At 41.0% G+C, this 16,385-nt stretch overlaps 1 protein-coding gene across 1 annotated transcript; it reads right to left on the reverse strand.

Annotated features, from left to right (window-relative positions):
• Positions 1-13,378: 13,378 nt before the first annotated feature.
• On the reverse strand, positions 13,379-15,869 carry adra2db (adrenergic, alpha-2D-, receptor b). The gene has a single exon (XM_026331296.1). The coding sequence runs from the start codon at positions 15,458-15,460 to the stop codon at positions 14,189-14,191; it is 1,272 nt and encodes a 423-aa protein (XP_026187081.1). The 5' UTR covers positions 15,461-15,869; the 3' UTR covers positions 13,379-14,188.
• Positions 15,870-16,385: the final 516 nt, after the last annotated feature.

Genomic DNA, 16,385 nt, shown 5'->3' on the forward strand with positions numbered 1-16,385 from the left:
ACCCATCACTGTAATAAGCCAGTGTGACACGAATCCTCATCCCCGTCAGCAAAGAACAGGATGATATGTAAAATAAAATCAGCCCAGTGAAGAGTACAGTGTGCTGTAGATGGCCATGGTGAATGTAAACACAGAAGCATATCCTTATAAACTCAGAATATGAAATTGTGTTTCACTCAGAGAAATCGAACTGTGACACCATCAACATGTAAGTGACACCATCAACATGTAAGTTAGTAATCTTGGTCCGTTGACCCGCTTAACGTTTTTATCTGGACTGAAATATCTTCACAAATATTTGATATATCGTCATATAAATTTGTACAATCATTCCTGGTCGACAGACAATAAAGTTTACTGACTTTGGTGATCGCTACTTTTCCTCTAGTGTCACCATGAGGTTGATATTTTAAATTTTACTGAAATGTCTACAACTTTTGATAGATTGTTGGTTGGTTGATAAAATTTAGGAGGACACAATTTAAAAACAAAATAGATTTTAAAGGACAAAAACAGTATTTGACCCAATGGGGGCATTTTAATTAAAGGTCAGAGCTCCTAACTGATGTTTGACAAACCACCACAAACCCTGATACACACATTCAGCTTCTACAAATTAAAATGGATCAGCCTAATGAGAACACATTAACTAAAGGTCACATTTTTAAACTCAGCATGATACTCTAGACTGCATTGGTGAGATTTTAACAAAACAGCAGAGGATGACATACTTTGGAGCTACTGTGATATGTTTTTCAAAAAAAAAGGGGGGCTTGAGGCTTTTGGCAGTGTGAAAATTAGAGGTCATACATTTGCGTCATACACAGTATTATTTGCCAGACACTTGCAATTTTAAAAATACAATACTGTGTTTAATGTCACAGTTTCTGTGTGTAACATGGAGGGAGCTATAATTGTATTTCATTGTGCAATCCTGCATAGTGTAATGACAGTAAAGCTGAACCTTGACCTTGACCTCTGAAACCTGACTAATCTATCATGATCCTTACTGCCATGCTAGTGACTCTGACAGCCTGTACTGGATTTATACAGTATATACCTGTCTGAACTCAATGTCATATGGTTATATAGCATCAGTGGTGAGAGAGCAGGCAGGTATTGTCTACTTAACTCTTTTTCTGTTTCACAACAATTTGTTTTGTGTCCCCTTGCTATGATGGGCAGTTTTTCTATCTGCCTTCTATAAACTATAAACCCTGAACCCTGATTTCCAAGCTGATGGAGAGCACACCTTAAAGGTTCAATGTGTAATATTTAGAGCAATCTATTTGCAGAAATGGAATATAGTATGTGTAAATGTGTTGTTATCAATGGAAAATACCAACCATTGAATTTTCTTAATCTTAGAATGAGAATTTTAAATCTATTTAGCGAGTGGGTCCACTTTCACAGAGGCAGCCATAATGGGCTGCCATGTTTCTACAGTATCTCAGAACGGAAAAACACTGGTTCATGTGTTTTCTTTTAAAAGCAGCAACCACTGTGCCTTCTCCCACAACTGGAAACTGGGCGGTGTGGTGAACACGTCGTACCATTTAAAACTACTTCTAAATACCATAAAACATTCATTAGGCACAGCAGTTTTTGGAACTAAATGCTAATGTCAGCATGCTAACATTTAGTGTAATGTAATATTGTTAGCATTAGCATATTAACATCTACCAATACAAGGGATGTTGATGGGAATTTCATTTGTATTGCAGTTAGTTTTTTATTAATGAAAATACTGGACAAATACAAAAATCAGATGTGATGGTGGTGCCTTAGGAAAAGTCAACACAGTAGGTTTCATCTTCTGGATACTATGATTGTTCAAAAAACAAGATTTTATAATCTAGACAAAAGTTTCGGACTGACATTTTCATCCATAGAGCCATCCAACTAGTATCACTAAAGAGCATACACAGAGCAGTGAGCTGTTCCTCACATGTTTATTTGAATATAATAATCTAAAATATCCATCCATCTATTTTCTATACCCGCTGATTCCTAACCAGGGTCACAGAGATCTTCTGGAGCCTATTCCAGCTCTCTTTCAGGTGGAAGGCAGGGGTACACCCTGGACAGGCCACCAGTCTATTACAGGGCCACATATAGACACACAAAGACAAACAACCTCACACACTCACATTCACTCCTATGGGCAATTTGCTGTGTTGCTGTGAGGCACCAGTACTAACCACATATCCACCATGCTGCCTCAATCTAAATAATATTAAATAATAATAGGGGTCATTTTTAAACATCACATAGCTGCAAAATCTAAAAGGACTAAAAAAGTTGAATATCTGTTTTCTCTCTTGTATTCATGCACCACCTGACCTTAAGGGTATCTATTTATTTTACCTGTCTAGGCATCTGAGTGTGCTGGCAGCACTGTATCATTCTCTCTATATTTTTGTTTCCCCCCATCTTTTCACCTTGCTGTCTCGGCTCTGAAATAAGCTCTGTTTCACCATCTGCCTGCTAATCGGAGCACGGAGGCTGTCCACTCCCAACACCTGTTCCCCCTTAATGGATCTTGGTTCCCAGTACCAGCAGAGATGCTGCCCACTCATTTAGCTAGCAGTCAGCAAAGCACCTACATTTACTTCGCAAAAAACATGACAAGGTTATTGTCACCCACGTCTGTAGGTTACCCCAGTGCAGGAAAGATAATCTGCGCATTGTGATTAGATATGTAAAGTACTCAAGCACTATGGAGCTTTCCTTATTCTTTGGTGTGTTGCTGTAAATTGTTGCATGCATGGTCTACAGTGTAGAGTCTTATTTTATAAGACCATCTTTTAGGATTGTACTCATCAGAGCAGCTGATGAGTAAACTCTAAAAATTGTGCATAAAAAAAGATTGACTCATTTCCTTCAGTCAGGCCTAAATGTATATATGCATATGTTATATACATATATAGATTCACATTGTATTGTATCAAAACTACTTTTAGCTATAGCTATAATGCCATAGTTAGAAGTAGTTAATTTAATTAAGTCGTTTTAATTAACTGAGAAGAACTGGTTATATTCCCTTAAGAGGCAATACAAACACCAGTCCACATGGTGAAAAAACAAAAGGTCTATCCACAAGCTTCATAAAAACTTCATTCATGTGCTCCTAAGCATGAAAATGTCTGTAGGGATCAAGGAGCATGTGGGGTTAAGAGACTCCCACTCATTCTTTTTACAAAACTCTTTCACACCCCATGAGCTTAATTAGCCCATGGGGTGTTCATCACTGGTGCTCTGTGACATAAGCCCCAACCATAATTGCTCATTAGCAATGTGCCAGTAGGCCTATATCCAATATGGTTCATCTAGAATAGCACTGCTCAGTCCATTAACGAAACCAGAGTGCAACAGCTTAAGACATGCTGTCGGCTTTTGTCGTGTGCCGGACATCCTTTACTACACATAAACATTAACTACAAGATAAGATTCATTTCAGATCCCAAAAGGAAGAAGAGAAAGAATACTGTGACCTCGGCGTTAAACTCTTGTGTGTAGACTGCAGTCTGGGGTTATATTGAAAGTTAAAGTTTTGACATAGCAGCAGACGAAACATGACGTGACGGCATAAAATCTTTAGAGTTGAATAAAAACTGTGACCTTGGTGAAACATCAAATTTGTAACAGGTTGGGTCAGGACTCCTCTGACATGACATGGATGGTTAAAAGGCTCTTTACTCACAGGGTAGACAGGCTTACAGTCTATAAAATGCAGGCTGTCAAAGGACAGTAAAACAGGCAGACAGAATGTGAGTTAAAAACAGTAGGTTAGAAACACGTTCAACCACATTCAAAAATATGAAGAACACTAAAGATAATTTTATACGTCTTAAAATATTCCTTCTTCATTGTTTTATGCATGAATTTGGAAAAACTATTATCTACAGGCCATTTTTTCACAAGAATTCACAAGACATTCCGACATGTCACAGTAGTGTAGGTGTAAATAATAAAATGAATTGTTTCTGCATTCATTCAGCAGTTTCAGGGTCCTGGTGTTGTGCATGCCGGCTCGTCATCATACTGTACTGGTTTAATAGTTAGAATGGAGCATGTTGTTAATGATATCGCCACCTCTGTTTCCCCAACTATGAAAAGTCAATATGTCTCAAAGAGTTGGCAACATTGGGTAAAAAGTCAAAAGTCAAAAAACCTCAAACCTTACAAAGGAAGTAAATTCCCAAATCGGCTATACTGGAGTAAGTATGGCAGCAAACATCAACGGATGGTGACCACAAACAAATCTCACACTGTGTCCCAAATTTAGGGTTTGGATTCTCTGATGTCCATATTTCTAGAGTGGTAACAGGCCCACAAGGCCTGTCCCATTTCTCTGAGAGAAAAATGCGTTTAACCTAAATTTGAGGACATAGCAGTCAGTATCTTATAACCCACTGTGTCAACAAATACAGTCAGAAATATTACGAGCAGGTTCTAAATCTATGTTGGCCTTGAACAGGGCAGAAAACACAAACTGCTGCCTCCTGATTCAGAGTTTTAGTGATGAAAAATGCTGGTTTGTCAAACAATAGGATAAATAATAGAATTGTAGTAAGAATATGTAGTAAACAATAGAATAAAATGAAATTCGAGGATATTTTACTTCCTATATTGGACCTCTTGTGCAGATCCAATGCAGTGTCACTATTTAAATAATTATAATTCAGCACAATTCCTGACTTTGTATTAGAGACATGCTGGGCGTTTTTCTCATTGCAGAAAGGCTGAGGTCTGTGTAACTGAAAATGTGTTGAGATACTGATAGATGGATAACCTTCAGTGGTCTTTTTAGAACCAAAAATGACTTGACAAAAGCAACATTTTTCAAAGATTATATCAATGAGTCAAATTTGATTAAAAAAGAAAAGTCAAGCAGAGCATAATAATACCAAGCTCACATATAATAAAAAGAGGCTAAGTGTGACTTTGTGATGAAATGAAAAAAAAGTTTTCTTTCATTTTTATTTTTTTTTTTGCTTTTTTATGCAGCACTTCAGAGAGACAGGCACAGTCACTGCTTTATACAAAGTGCCCAGCCTTCAGCAGTCTCTTCCTCCACTAGATACCTCAGCATCTCCTCTGGATCAGAAAGACTGATGTGCTTTCAAACCGGCCTCCAAAGAGAGATAACCGTAAAACTATATGATACTTCTTTCATCCTTTAGAGTCTGTCACTGACAACACCTGAAAATACCTGCTGTCTGTGTATTTCTATATTTGCTGAAGTCTGTCTGTGAAGCGCTGTTCATCTGCAAATTCCCTTCATAACCTTCAAATACAAAATATTTATCTGCTAAAAGTTTACTACTTGAACTGCAGCGATGCAGCTGGAGATAAAACTCCTCGCAGAGAGAGTGCCCAACTGCAAGGCAATGAATCTTATTATCTGCACCTTGATAAAAGTCTGCGGTCTGGGTCAGAGTTTAAATTCTATTAATGGCTGGCTGGTCAGTGTGAAAGAATTACTTGTGTTACATCAATACTCTATTACTTTACTACAGACTGGGCTTTTTGTGTGCGAAATATTCTCCTTTTAAAGATGTTATGATAAGGTAAGGCTTGCTGATATTTTAATAAGAAAAAGCAAATCATAAAGTGCAGAAATGATTAAGTGAGTAATGAGCTCACACAACTGTTTATAATAATTTCCATATCCGATCCTGTAAAAATATGGAGCAAAATAGTCCTGGAATGTAAATCTGACAAAATACTCAAAACAAACTTTATTTTGTAAAAAAGATAGTTGAACGGAGGGATAAGCAAAGAGAGATGGGAGCAAATATATGCAGTAGAAAGGAGTCGAAGGTCATGAAAATAAACATTCCCCTTGTTTGGACTGGTTTGTGTTGTTCTCTCCGTGGGAGATTAGCCCTGCTCCTTAGGGTGTCGTCAGCTAATGTTTCATTACCTCTGTATTTTCCTTCTTGTTTTATTTTGATGCCACAGTGGAATTGTGACAATCTCTGTTATGTATGAGGGGCCACTATCTCGCACAGATGTTCCCTCCTCAGCAATCGCCTTCAATCAGCTCCTCAATTTGATTTATTACTTCCTGCTGTACTTAGGATTGCTGAATTTCACTACAGTGTCATCACAGCTACAATTTGAAACTCCAGTTCCTCTGGTGCTTGGGAGCACTGACCGCAAGGCCTAGCTGTGGGGTCTAAAATAGTTTTCAGCCAGTGTGTGTAATGAAGGGGACATAGGGATGGAAAAGAAAGTGGTTCTTCTGTATAAGCTTGACTGGTTGTGAGCAGGTTTCAGGCCTGTACGAGCATATTGTCTCAGAATGAAGGTTGTGTGGACATGATCTGAGTGATTCCTGGCCCCTCAGGAAATGATGGTTGGGAGCAGCACTTGTATAACTGTTTCCCAGCCTGGCCTCTGGATTGGCATGGTTAAAACATCACATAACCTCTATCTTAAGTGAGTGTATGAAGACATAACGGCCATAACAGCCTTCAAATCCCACCTCTCCCGCACCATCACCTTCCGTAACTTAAAGAACATCGACCTCCCCTCCTTCACTGCTGCTCTCAACAAACTTTCATGTACTAATTATTCACCGTCCCTCTCCAACATGTTATCCAATTTCAACCGTGAGCTACGAAATCTACTCGACACCTTCGCCCCACTCAAAACTAGATCTGTATCCTTTACGCACTCTGCTCCATGGTACACCCCCGAACTCCGCCTCCTCAAAACCCAAGCCCGTCGCCTTGAACGTCTCTTCAAAAAAACAGGTTCATCCACCCACAAGGACTTATACCTAAACCACATACTGAAGTACAAGCAAACCATTACTCAAACAAAATCTGACTTCTATGCCTCTCTTATTGTATCCGCCTCTGGCTCCACGCGTTCCCTCTTCTCCACTGTCAAAAATTTATTGGGCCCTCCCGATACTCCTCTCTTCCCCTCACTCTCCACCACCTTGTGCAATAACTTCCTGGATTTCTTCTCATCAAAAATCGAAAATATACACCAGCAATTTCCCCCCATCTGTGACACTGCGAACTGCCTCCACTGTACCTTACCCTGTCTATCAGTATCCTCCCTGCTTTCGAGTTTTATCATTCCAGCCACCACGGTTATCTCTTCCCTGATCCTCAAATCCAAACCCTCAACCTGCAAACTTGACCCCCTACCAACCAACCTCGTCAAGCTCTGTCTCCCCTCTCTCCTTCCTCATGTTACCCACATTATTCACACTTCCCTCAGTTCTGGTATCGTACCCCCATCACTCAAGACAGCCATCATCACACCAATCCTAAAAAAACCTGGTCTCGATCCTGCGAACCTTAACAACTTCCGCCCTATCTCCAATCTCCCGTTCCTCTCTAAAATTCTTGAAAAAGTTGTCCACCACCAGGTCCATACCCACCTTGCCGCCAATAGCCTATACGAACACTTTCAATCTGGTTTCCGCCAACTTCACAGCACTGAAACTGCCCTGGTCAAAATCACCAACGACCTCCTAGTAGCCGCAGACTCTGGCCTTGTCTCCATCCTCATCCTCCTTGACCTAACTGCAGCTTTTGACACCATCTCACACAATATTCTCCTCCATCGCCTTGCTTCCATCGGCATAGCCGGCTCGGTCCTCTCATGGTTCACCTCCTACCTCTCTGACCGCACCCAGTCCGTCCATCTCCAGAACTTCCACTCTCAGCCCTCTACTGTCAGTTGTGGCGTGCCCCAGGGCTCTGTCCTGGGGCCCCTCCTCTTCATTATTTATCTCCTTCCTCTCGGACATATCTTTAGGCAACATAACATCAATTTCCACTGTTATGCAGACGACACCCAGCTCTACCTCTCTGCTGCTCCATCTTCTGCCCTCCCCCCTCCCTCCCTCCTTACCTGCTTACATAATATCAAATCCTGGTTCACCCATAACTTTTTGAAACTCAACCCCGACAAAACTGAAATTCTCCTCGTGGGCACCAAATCCACCCTTTCTAAAACCAGCACCTTCTCCATTCTAATTGACAACAATACTGTCCTCCCCTCCCCCCAAGTTAAAAGCCTGGGTGTCATCCTAGACAGTACTCTCTCCTTCACTCAGCATATCAATACCACTACCCGGTCGGCCTACTCCCATCTCCGTAACATAAACCGCATCCGTTCTTCACTCACCATCGATAGCACGGCGATACTCGTTAATGCCTTTGTCACCTCTCGTTTGGACTACTGTAACTCACTCCTCACTGGTCTACCTCTCAAATCACTTCATAAACTACAACTTGTCCAGAACTTTGCTGCCCGAATCATCACCAGAACTCCATTCTCACATCATATTACCCCTGTCCTTAAACAACTTCACTGGCTCCCTGTGTCCTTCCGTATAAACTATAAAATCCTCCTCCTCACCTACAAAGCCCTCCACTCTATTGCCCCACCATACATCACTGATCTACTTCATATCTATTCTCCGCCTCGTACTCTCCGCTCCTCCAGTTCCACTCTCCTCTGCACCCCTACAGTGCGCCTGGCCACCATGGGCGCTAGATCCTTCAGCCACACTGCGCCCCGCCTTTGGAACATTCTCCCTCATCGCATCCGGTCGTCTCCGGACTTATCAACTTTTAAATCATCACTCAAAACGTATCTGTTCCGTATAGCGTTTTCCACCTAATTCTCTTAACTTCCCAAAGCAGCCCGTGATGTTCTACCACCCTCTGCCTATTTCATATTGTCTCATATTGTTTCATATTTGTTGTTCTGTCATCTGGGTTTTTGTGTTTCAATTTGCTTTTGCTGTACATCGCCCACTTCCTGGATGCTCTGCACTTTTGCCTTTACATTCTGGCCCTCTGTTTATGCATTGTTGTTATTGTTGTTTTAATGCACTCTATGTATTTCATGCTGTATGCTTCCTTTTTCTCTCTGTAAGGTGACCTTGAGAGTTTGAAAGGCGCCATGAAATAAAATTTATTATTATTATTATTATTATTATTATATCTCTGCTGGGTGACTGTTTTGTGGATTGACTATCCGGCCTCATTAGGGCCGTGTTTAGCTCGGGGTCTTTGAGAGCGAGGTCAGGGCTGGGGGAGGCTTTCTCCACCCTTCCCACATCTTCACTTCCTGTCCCAACAGCTGGCTCTTCATCTTCTAGGAAAGTGTTAGTTTATCATTTCACAGCCTTCAGTTTAGGTGGAAGGTTTGTGTCAAGAAACGAGAGCAGATGTACAAACAAACCAAAACAAAATGCTCTTTGCATCTGTCGGTGTCACTAACCGTTCATACTAGAATGTTTGTGTTGCTATTAATTAACACTTCTTTTTCATTCTTGAATTGATTTGGATATGTGTTCTATGTTAACTACATGACCATCTTGCACTGAATGAGAATGGGCGAACAAGCAAATGGTTTAAAGTGTTTTGAGTGTGAAAAAATGTTCCCAACTACCCACAAATTCTCAGAGTAATTCAATCCTACATTTAGGGGCAGATGTAAAAGCATGTTATCATCTTCTTACTACAGCTTAGAAGAAAATAAACATCCTATCTCTTCTAGGATTAGAAGAGCTGGTGAGCTGTATAATGTAGTAATAGTTTCCAGCTAATGGCAAGAAGGCTGCCACACATACACATATTTTACAGAAAGGATTACACGAAGACCAAGCACTTTTGACAGCTCTTATCTGTCTTAGTGAAGCAAACTGCTCCATGCAAAACATGAACCTGCTCTGTTTTTGTTTTGTTTTGTTTATGTGATTTTTTAAAATTTATTTTTTTATTTTTTTATTTATTTATTTTTAATCCAAGCTTTAGGCAGTCTGTTATTTGCTTTGAAATAGTCCTGGTTTCTGTATTTTATTCCCTGTTCAGCATCATCTTTAAAGTTGAAGATTCTTAACAGTACGATCACAGCATCACAGCAATGTCAGTTTGGGTTTGCAGTGTAATAAAAATGTAATGAGGCATTCTCTAAAAATAAAGATAGATAAGAAGAAGATGAGACGGGATAAGATACGACAAGACAAGATAACGTAAGATAAAATAAAATAAAATAAGATGAACTTTATTCATCCCCAATGGGAAATTCAGGTGTAAAGTGTATGAGGTGCAGTTTCAAAGCTTTGTTACATTGTATAACTAGCTCTTTGCCGGCACTGCATTGAAAACCCTTTAATTACATCCTCAGCATTTATGTCCATTCTTCCTACCCACTGAAACAGGGCCAGAACAGAGTATGTGCACTGAAGGGTTTTGGTCAGTTGTGAAGAACAGCAGTGCTGAGAAAAATACAAGCTGATGAAGCCTGTTATAGTTGCCCTCCTTATCGTTATTTCTAATATTCATTCTCCCTCGGCTGAGAACATTATTTGGCTTAGAGTTACTGTTGCTTGTGCCAGGCTGGATAATATTTTGAGCTGTAAACACTTTGGTTCTTTGATAGCCAGCATTTTTAACAACTGTTTCTTTGTGCCACATGCTGGTGATAGATTTGCATTTGTGTATTTGTCATTTTTTATTATGGACAACAACATGGTAACAGAGAGCGATAGAAAGTGTTATAAAAAAGGTAGGAGCAACCTTCAAAGACAAGAGGAATCCTGTGATTTTAGAGACAAATGATTTTAACTGTGTCAAAAGGTTTGAAACTGTTTAGAAAGTGACCGTAAATATACTAATATCTTTACATAATGCTATATTTTCGGTGCTCCTTTTGTGAAACAGTTACCTACCTTTCCGTAATGGTAAGACCAGTCCACATCCTGTTTTTGGATATCAGAGTCCCCGCAAATCACAGGTCATAGGTATATTTTTATTAGTGTAGCTGCTCTCCTACGGAGTGTGTGTAATGGGCAAACCCATGGCAGAGTGCAGGAGGTATGTGTGTGTTTATAGATGACAGTAGAAATAGAAAACGAAAGGGAAGTGAGATGCACTATGGTCCAGCAGGATGTGGCATCACTTTAGATGTCTGCCTCAGCACAGGAAAGTAGGAAGTAGTGGAAAGCACCAAGAAGAGCATCTTCCAGCAGATGCTGTGAGAGAAATACAGTGCACTAACTTGCCTAGACAACAAATCAGCTGCTGTTGTTTAAAATTTAAATATCGCCTGTGAACGTCTGATAGGAAAAAAAAGACAATTTAATCTCACAGACTGCTGAGGAAGCATGTTCTCTTTAAGAAATAGTGTGTGTGGGGATGAGTACAATATCTCCCTCTGATTTCCTTCAGACACCCCAAGTCATTCATTAGTTGTGTTCAACGGGGCAATATATTAGAATGGCCTGGAGACACTGAGCTCAGTTCCACCCTGGCTTCAACGTGACTCCCTCTGATTTATACTGATGAAAACCTGGCTCTTCTTCTCCAGATACGCAGCTTCCTGGGATTGATGCAAGTTTTGGCCTTGCTCACCTCCAACCCTTATCTTGTTAGGAAGAATTGAAAAAGCAGTTACCTACAGAGGCCACATTGTGTCTGACAAACAAGGTAATGCACCAGAAGGCAACAAGCAACTGCTCTCTTCATCGTTCTCTCCCTCACATCCTAAAAGCCTCCTTCTTTCTCCACTGCACCCATCTTGGGACTCATTTTGGCAGCCGGCTCTGACCCTACGCTCTTCCTTCCCTTTAAAAGTGGCCCAAAAAAACTTTCCCTTCAGCATCCCACACCAGGAAATGTTTTGGCTCTGTTGCTCTCATTAAGACCTTAGCAGAGGATCTGGGAGGTTGAGGGTGGCCGCTTCTCTTCGAGAACTAGTCTCCAACTTTGTTTACAGTTTGGGAAAACTGAAAGGCTTTCTAGGGCATACTGGAGAGGCCTGTAAATCAGCAGCGTGCAAAGAGCTTTAATTTGGACTAGAAATAAAAATGCAATTAGCGGACAGTTTACTCAGTAATTAGTGAAGGATAGTGAGGAATCTGTGTTTAGTCTTGTGTGAACGTTTGAAGTGAAAATGATGATAATACAACATGCCATGCTGCTTTACGTCTCTCAGTTTGTCTGTAAGAGAAGATGTAACATAGATGAAGTGTATGAGGAGTCATGCCTGAAGAGATTACACATGCCTGAAAGTAACAGAAAAGACTTCAGCTAATTAAAAGCATTGTGCTCCATTCTTGCTGCAATGGAGACAGTTGATTAGAAAGATAATTGAATTGGGAAGCGAGGTTTAACACGGGAATTGCATGTCTTGTCAAGTAGTAATGAATATATAATTAGGAAGAAAATTATATGTGCGTGTTCATGTAATTATTTCCTTCACAGGTAATGCAACATACATTTAGAGTTATAACCTTGCTCCTTGCAGGGATCAAGTTAAATCTATCATGTGTCCAATAAGTTTCACACATCCCAGTACATATGTTGGGATGTGATGAAGATACCAAGCTAAATTTACCAACTCTTGTAAGTGCAACTGAGTCCTGACATTTCATTTGTATAAAGAATTCGTGAGTCCCTTTGAGATAATGTTTCCTCCACCTCTCTCCGACTAATTTTGTTCATGAATAAAATGGTGCCGCACATTAAGAGAAAAGAAAATATGCAGACACCTTTATTCCCTTGATGGTTTTTTTAACAACATCCATGGATATGAGCTCGCGTCACAAAAGTCGCTTCATTACACATTTTTAAAAATTCCTTTTAAGCAATGGCCTCTCTTCAAACAGGGTTATTTTCTTTGGCGAGGCACCAGTTCGCTGTAGGAGTGCTTTGAAGAAATTCCTAAAAAGATATAAATAGTGTATTTATCCCAACCGCCACCCAGCACACAATAGGCTGATACGGAACTGGTCAGTTTTCCTCTCACTAACCCGAGTTTTCCCAGAGAAGCACAGGTCTTCATACGCAAGGCCCATCATGTAGTCAATATATCACATACTGTGTATATCCCATAAACCTGCCACAGTCAGGGGTTGTATGAAAAATACCCTCAGCCTGGAGTTTAATCCCATTTCCTTTTCATGTATGTAACTTGTAGCAGTGTTTTGTATTGTGTTGTCACTGTGCATATTTTTGTTTTCATCTAACATCATGTTATGAATAATTTCTATAGTTGGAGTCACAATTTGTAGGATGTTTCCTACTGTATGATAATACAGCTTTGTAAAGCAAAGAAGTACAGCACAGTGCAATATTTGTGTCAGGGATGCTATTTTTAAGATATAATAGGGCAGGACTATATTTTTATTTTATTTTGAAATATTTTTATTTTATTTTATATGATTATTACTGTAACAGTTAATCAAATGTCCTTGATTTTCTGTTTATTATCTTGCCAGAAACTTTTCACTAGAATGAAAAATGAAAGAGACATTTATAGGACAACATAACCCAGATTTACACTCCTGTTTCATGACACTGAAATTGGGCTGTATATAAAGAATGAATTCTCACAAGGTTTAAATATTTACTGAAACACTGAGTTATTGAAATAGAATACACAGATTTATCCAATAGATATTGCACACGCTGGCCTCAGCTTGGCCATTGTTCTAGTGTGAGGTGGTGTGATGGTGCGGTGGGGGTGTGAGATTAGACTTACGTAAGTTTGGGGGTTCACTGATAAGAAATGGCTTACAGCTTTGGATCTTTAACTGCAGCACAAAAAGAAAGATGTATGAAGTAACCTACACTTAGACGGGATTTCATTTCATTTTTTTCCATAACACACAAGCAATAGTCCCTTTCCTGCCCATCCCCTGCTCATATCTTATAAATGCTGGAGATTAATCTTGTGTTTATCTCAGCACAAAGCATTGACTATAAACCAGCCTCCAGCACTTGAATTTCACTCTGAACTAGGTCTTTCCTCGTGCTTGCTGCAGTATAAAAGATTGATCCAATGCAGGGACTTCGTGTTGAAAGGTACAGATTTGCAGGTCTTTTTATGCAGTGACCTTTATATTAAAGCAGCATTGCTAATGTGGCATAATCCTATATCTCATTATTAAATAAGGGAACATGATTGATGCTTACATCAGTTTTACAACACTGCAAAATATTTCTTTGTTTTGCTCCACTTTACTTTTTATTAATAGACATTTACATGTGTAGACAACACTCTTTTTTCAGTATGGTAGTTACATTAAAATGAGAATGTGAAATGCTCAGCCTAAAAAATTTTGTTTCTAAATTATATTTCCTTCCAAGCATTGTTGAGTGAGAGGGGCAAAACAAATTTGGCCCAGGAACCGTTTCACTGTTTATGTGCGTTTAGAAGTTCTGCACACGATTTTCTTGAATGCTTTTCTGAAATCCCTGTTAAAGATTGTGTATATTATGGGGTTCACAGAACTGTTGCAATAGCCAATCCAGAAAAAAAGATTGAAAAGTGCGCCAGGGATGTAGCAGCTGTCTCTGCAGATAGCATGCAGGCTGTAAGTAAAGAAGAAGGGGAACCAACAAAGCACAAACACCCCCATCACTACCGCCAGCACAAAGGTGAAACGTTTCTCCCGCATCTGGGCCACTTTGGTTTTGTTGGCCGCGGCCAGCTGTTGTCGCCCAGGTGGATTCTTCTGCTCTGGGTAGAGTTGTAACGCCCGGGCCGATGCCCAGGACAGGCGGCAGTTCTGTGGCGGGCAACAGTCCGACCCCTCCACCTTCCTCCGCTTGGTGAAGCGATGATTGCGAGGTTTAGTATCCGACGGGCAGCAGCTCTCCTCCAGGTCGATGTCATCTAGTTCGCCTTGCCTCTGTTGGTTGCTGCCCGAGCTTTGGCTACTAGGGCTCTCCAGCTCAAACCGGTCCTTCCTGACGAAGCAGGTCTCTGACTGAGAGGGCTGCCTCTCCAGGCCGTTCTTGGCCACGAACACGGTGGAGGAGCGCTGCTTGGCCACTTTATAGATCTTACAGTAAACCAGAATCATGATAAGACCAGGAGCAAAAAAGGACACAAGGCAGGACGAGAGGATGTACCAGGTCTCATCGTTCAGCAGACACTCCCGTTCATCATGTTTGGTCATGAGAAGAGGAGGGAAGGATATGATAGCAGATATTATCCACACTACGGCAATCATGGACTTGATGCGCTTAGGTGTTCTCTTCAGGTTGTAGCTGACCGCCTTTGTGACGGACCAGTAGCGGTCCAGGCTGATGGCGCACAGGTGCACGATGGATGAAGTGCAGAACAACACGTCCAGTGCCAGATAGAACGCGCACCAAGTACTCCCAAAGTACCAGAAGCCCATAACCTCATTGGCGAGTGAGAAGGGGATGACCAGCGTGGCCACCAGGATGTCCGCTGATGCCAGAGACACAAGAAAAAGGTTCTGGGGCGCACGGAGAGCCCGGCTGGTCAGCACTGCTACAATTACCAAAACATTGCCGACAATGGTTACCGAAATGATCACACTAACCACCAGGATGATGAGCGCAGTGGCTGCCTGCGTGTGTGGTAAGGCAAGCGGCGCGCCAGTAGTGTTCTCATCGTTTGAAACGTTTTCCACCAGCGGGTTTAACTGGGTTAAATCCATTCTGGCGTCAGTTTTTCTTTTCGTATCATGTTTGTTAGTCTGCAACCCTTTTCTTCCCAAAACAGCTCAGGCTGAGTTCGCTGTGGTGTCTTCCACTATGGCATGGAGAGATGTTGCGCGTAACGCTCTTGGTCAGTACAAACAGAGTGTAGCCCACAGCGCCCGCACAAATGTATCGTCCTTAAATAGCAAACCCTTCATCACAGATCCGTCCCGATGTCCCGATTCGTGCACCGAGTTTCGCAAATGAAAGAAGAGCAAAGTTATCCATCCAAAGCGATAAACGTTGCTGCTCCTATGTCACCTCCCCGTGCGTAATGCTGCTCTTGTGTTTTTGGTGAACAGCATCGTTTTGGAGACCCACGGGAGATGCACACTGCTGCTGAAATGAATACCCATATAGGACTGAGGTGACATCACTCCGAGGACCAACCCATCTTTAAACTTCAAGGAGAGAGCGAGAGAAGAGAGAGAGCGCACTGTTCAGACAGTTGAATTTGAGATCTCTCTTAAACTGCAAGTCCTTCTCTTTGTTCGAGCCCTTGAGCTTGTTGCGTTTCATTTCATACGCGCACACCTCAATATTTTCTTATTTTCGTGCGTTTCCTTGTGTTGCATGTACAATAGTGATGGAGAAATAACACCAGTCTTGTATTGTTCAGCAAAACGGAAGCTTCCCATTGTAAGGATTTCAAATGAGGATTTTACAATGATATTTTCATGTTACTCACAGAGCTATGACTAGTTCAGGATGTCATGGTCATTAAGAGTCACTTATAGACACGGATGTACAACAGCACAGTCGGAAATTTCTGTGAACTTTATCTGCCCTGCAGGGCCACCAATTAGACAGCGACACTCTTTAAAGTAGCACCTCTTTAATGCAATAGATTAAAGATTGATTGACAGAATTGCACATTTTTAT

Source organism: Mastacembelus armatus, chromosome 10 (genome assembly GCF_900324485.2).
Source record: "Mastacembelus armatus chromosome 10, fMasArm1.2, whole genome shotgun sequence".
In the NCBI taxonomy this organism is placed as follows: domain Eukaryota; kingdom Metazoa; phylum Chordata; class Actinopteri; order Synbranchiformes; family Mastacembelidae; genus Mastacembelus; species Mastacembelus armatus.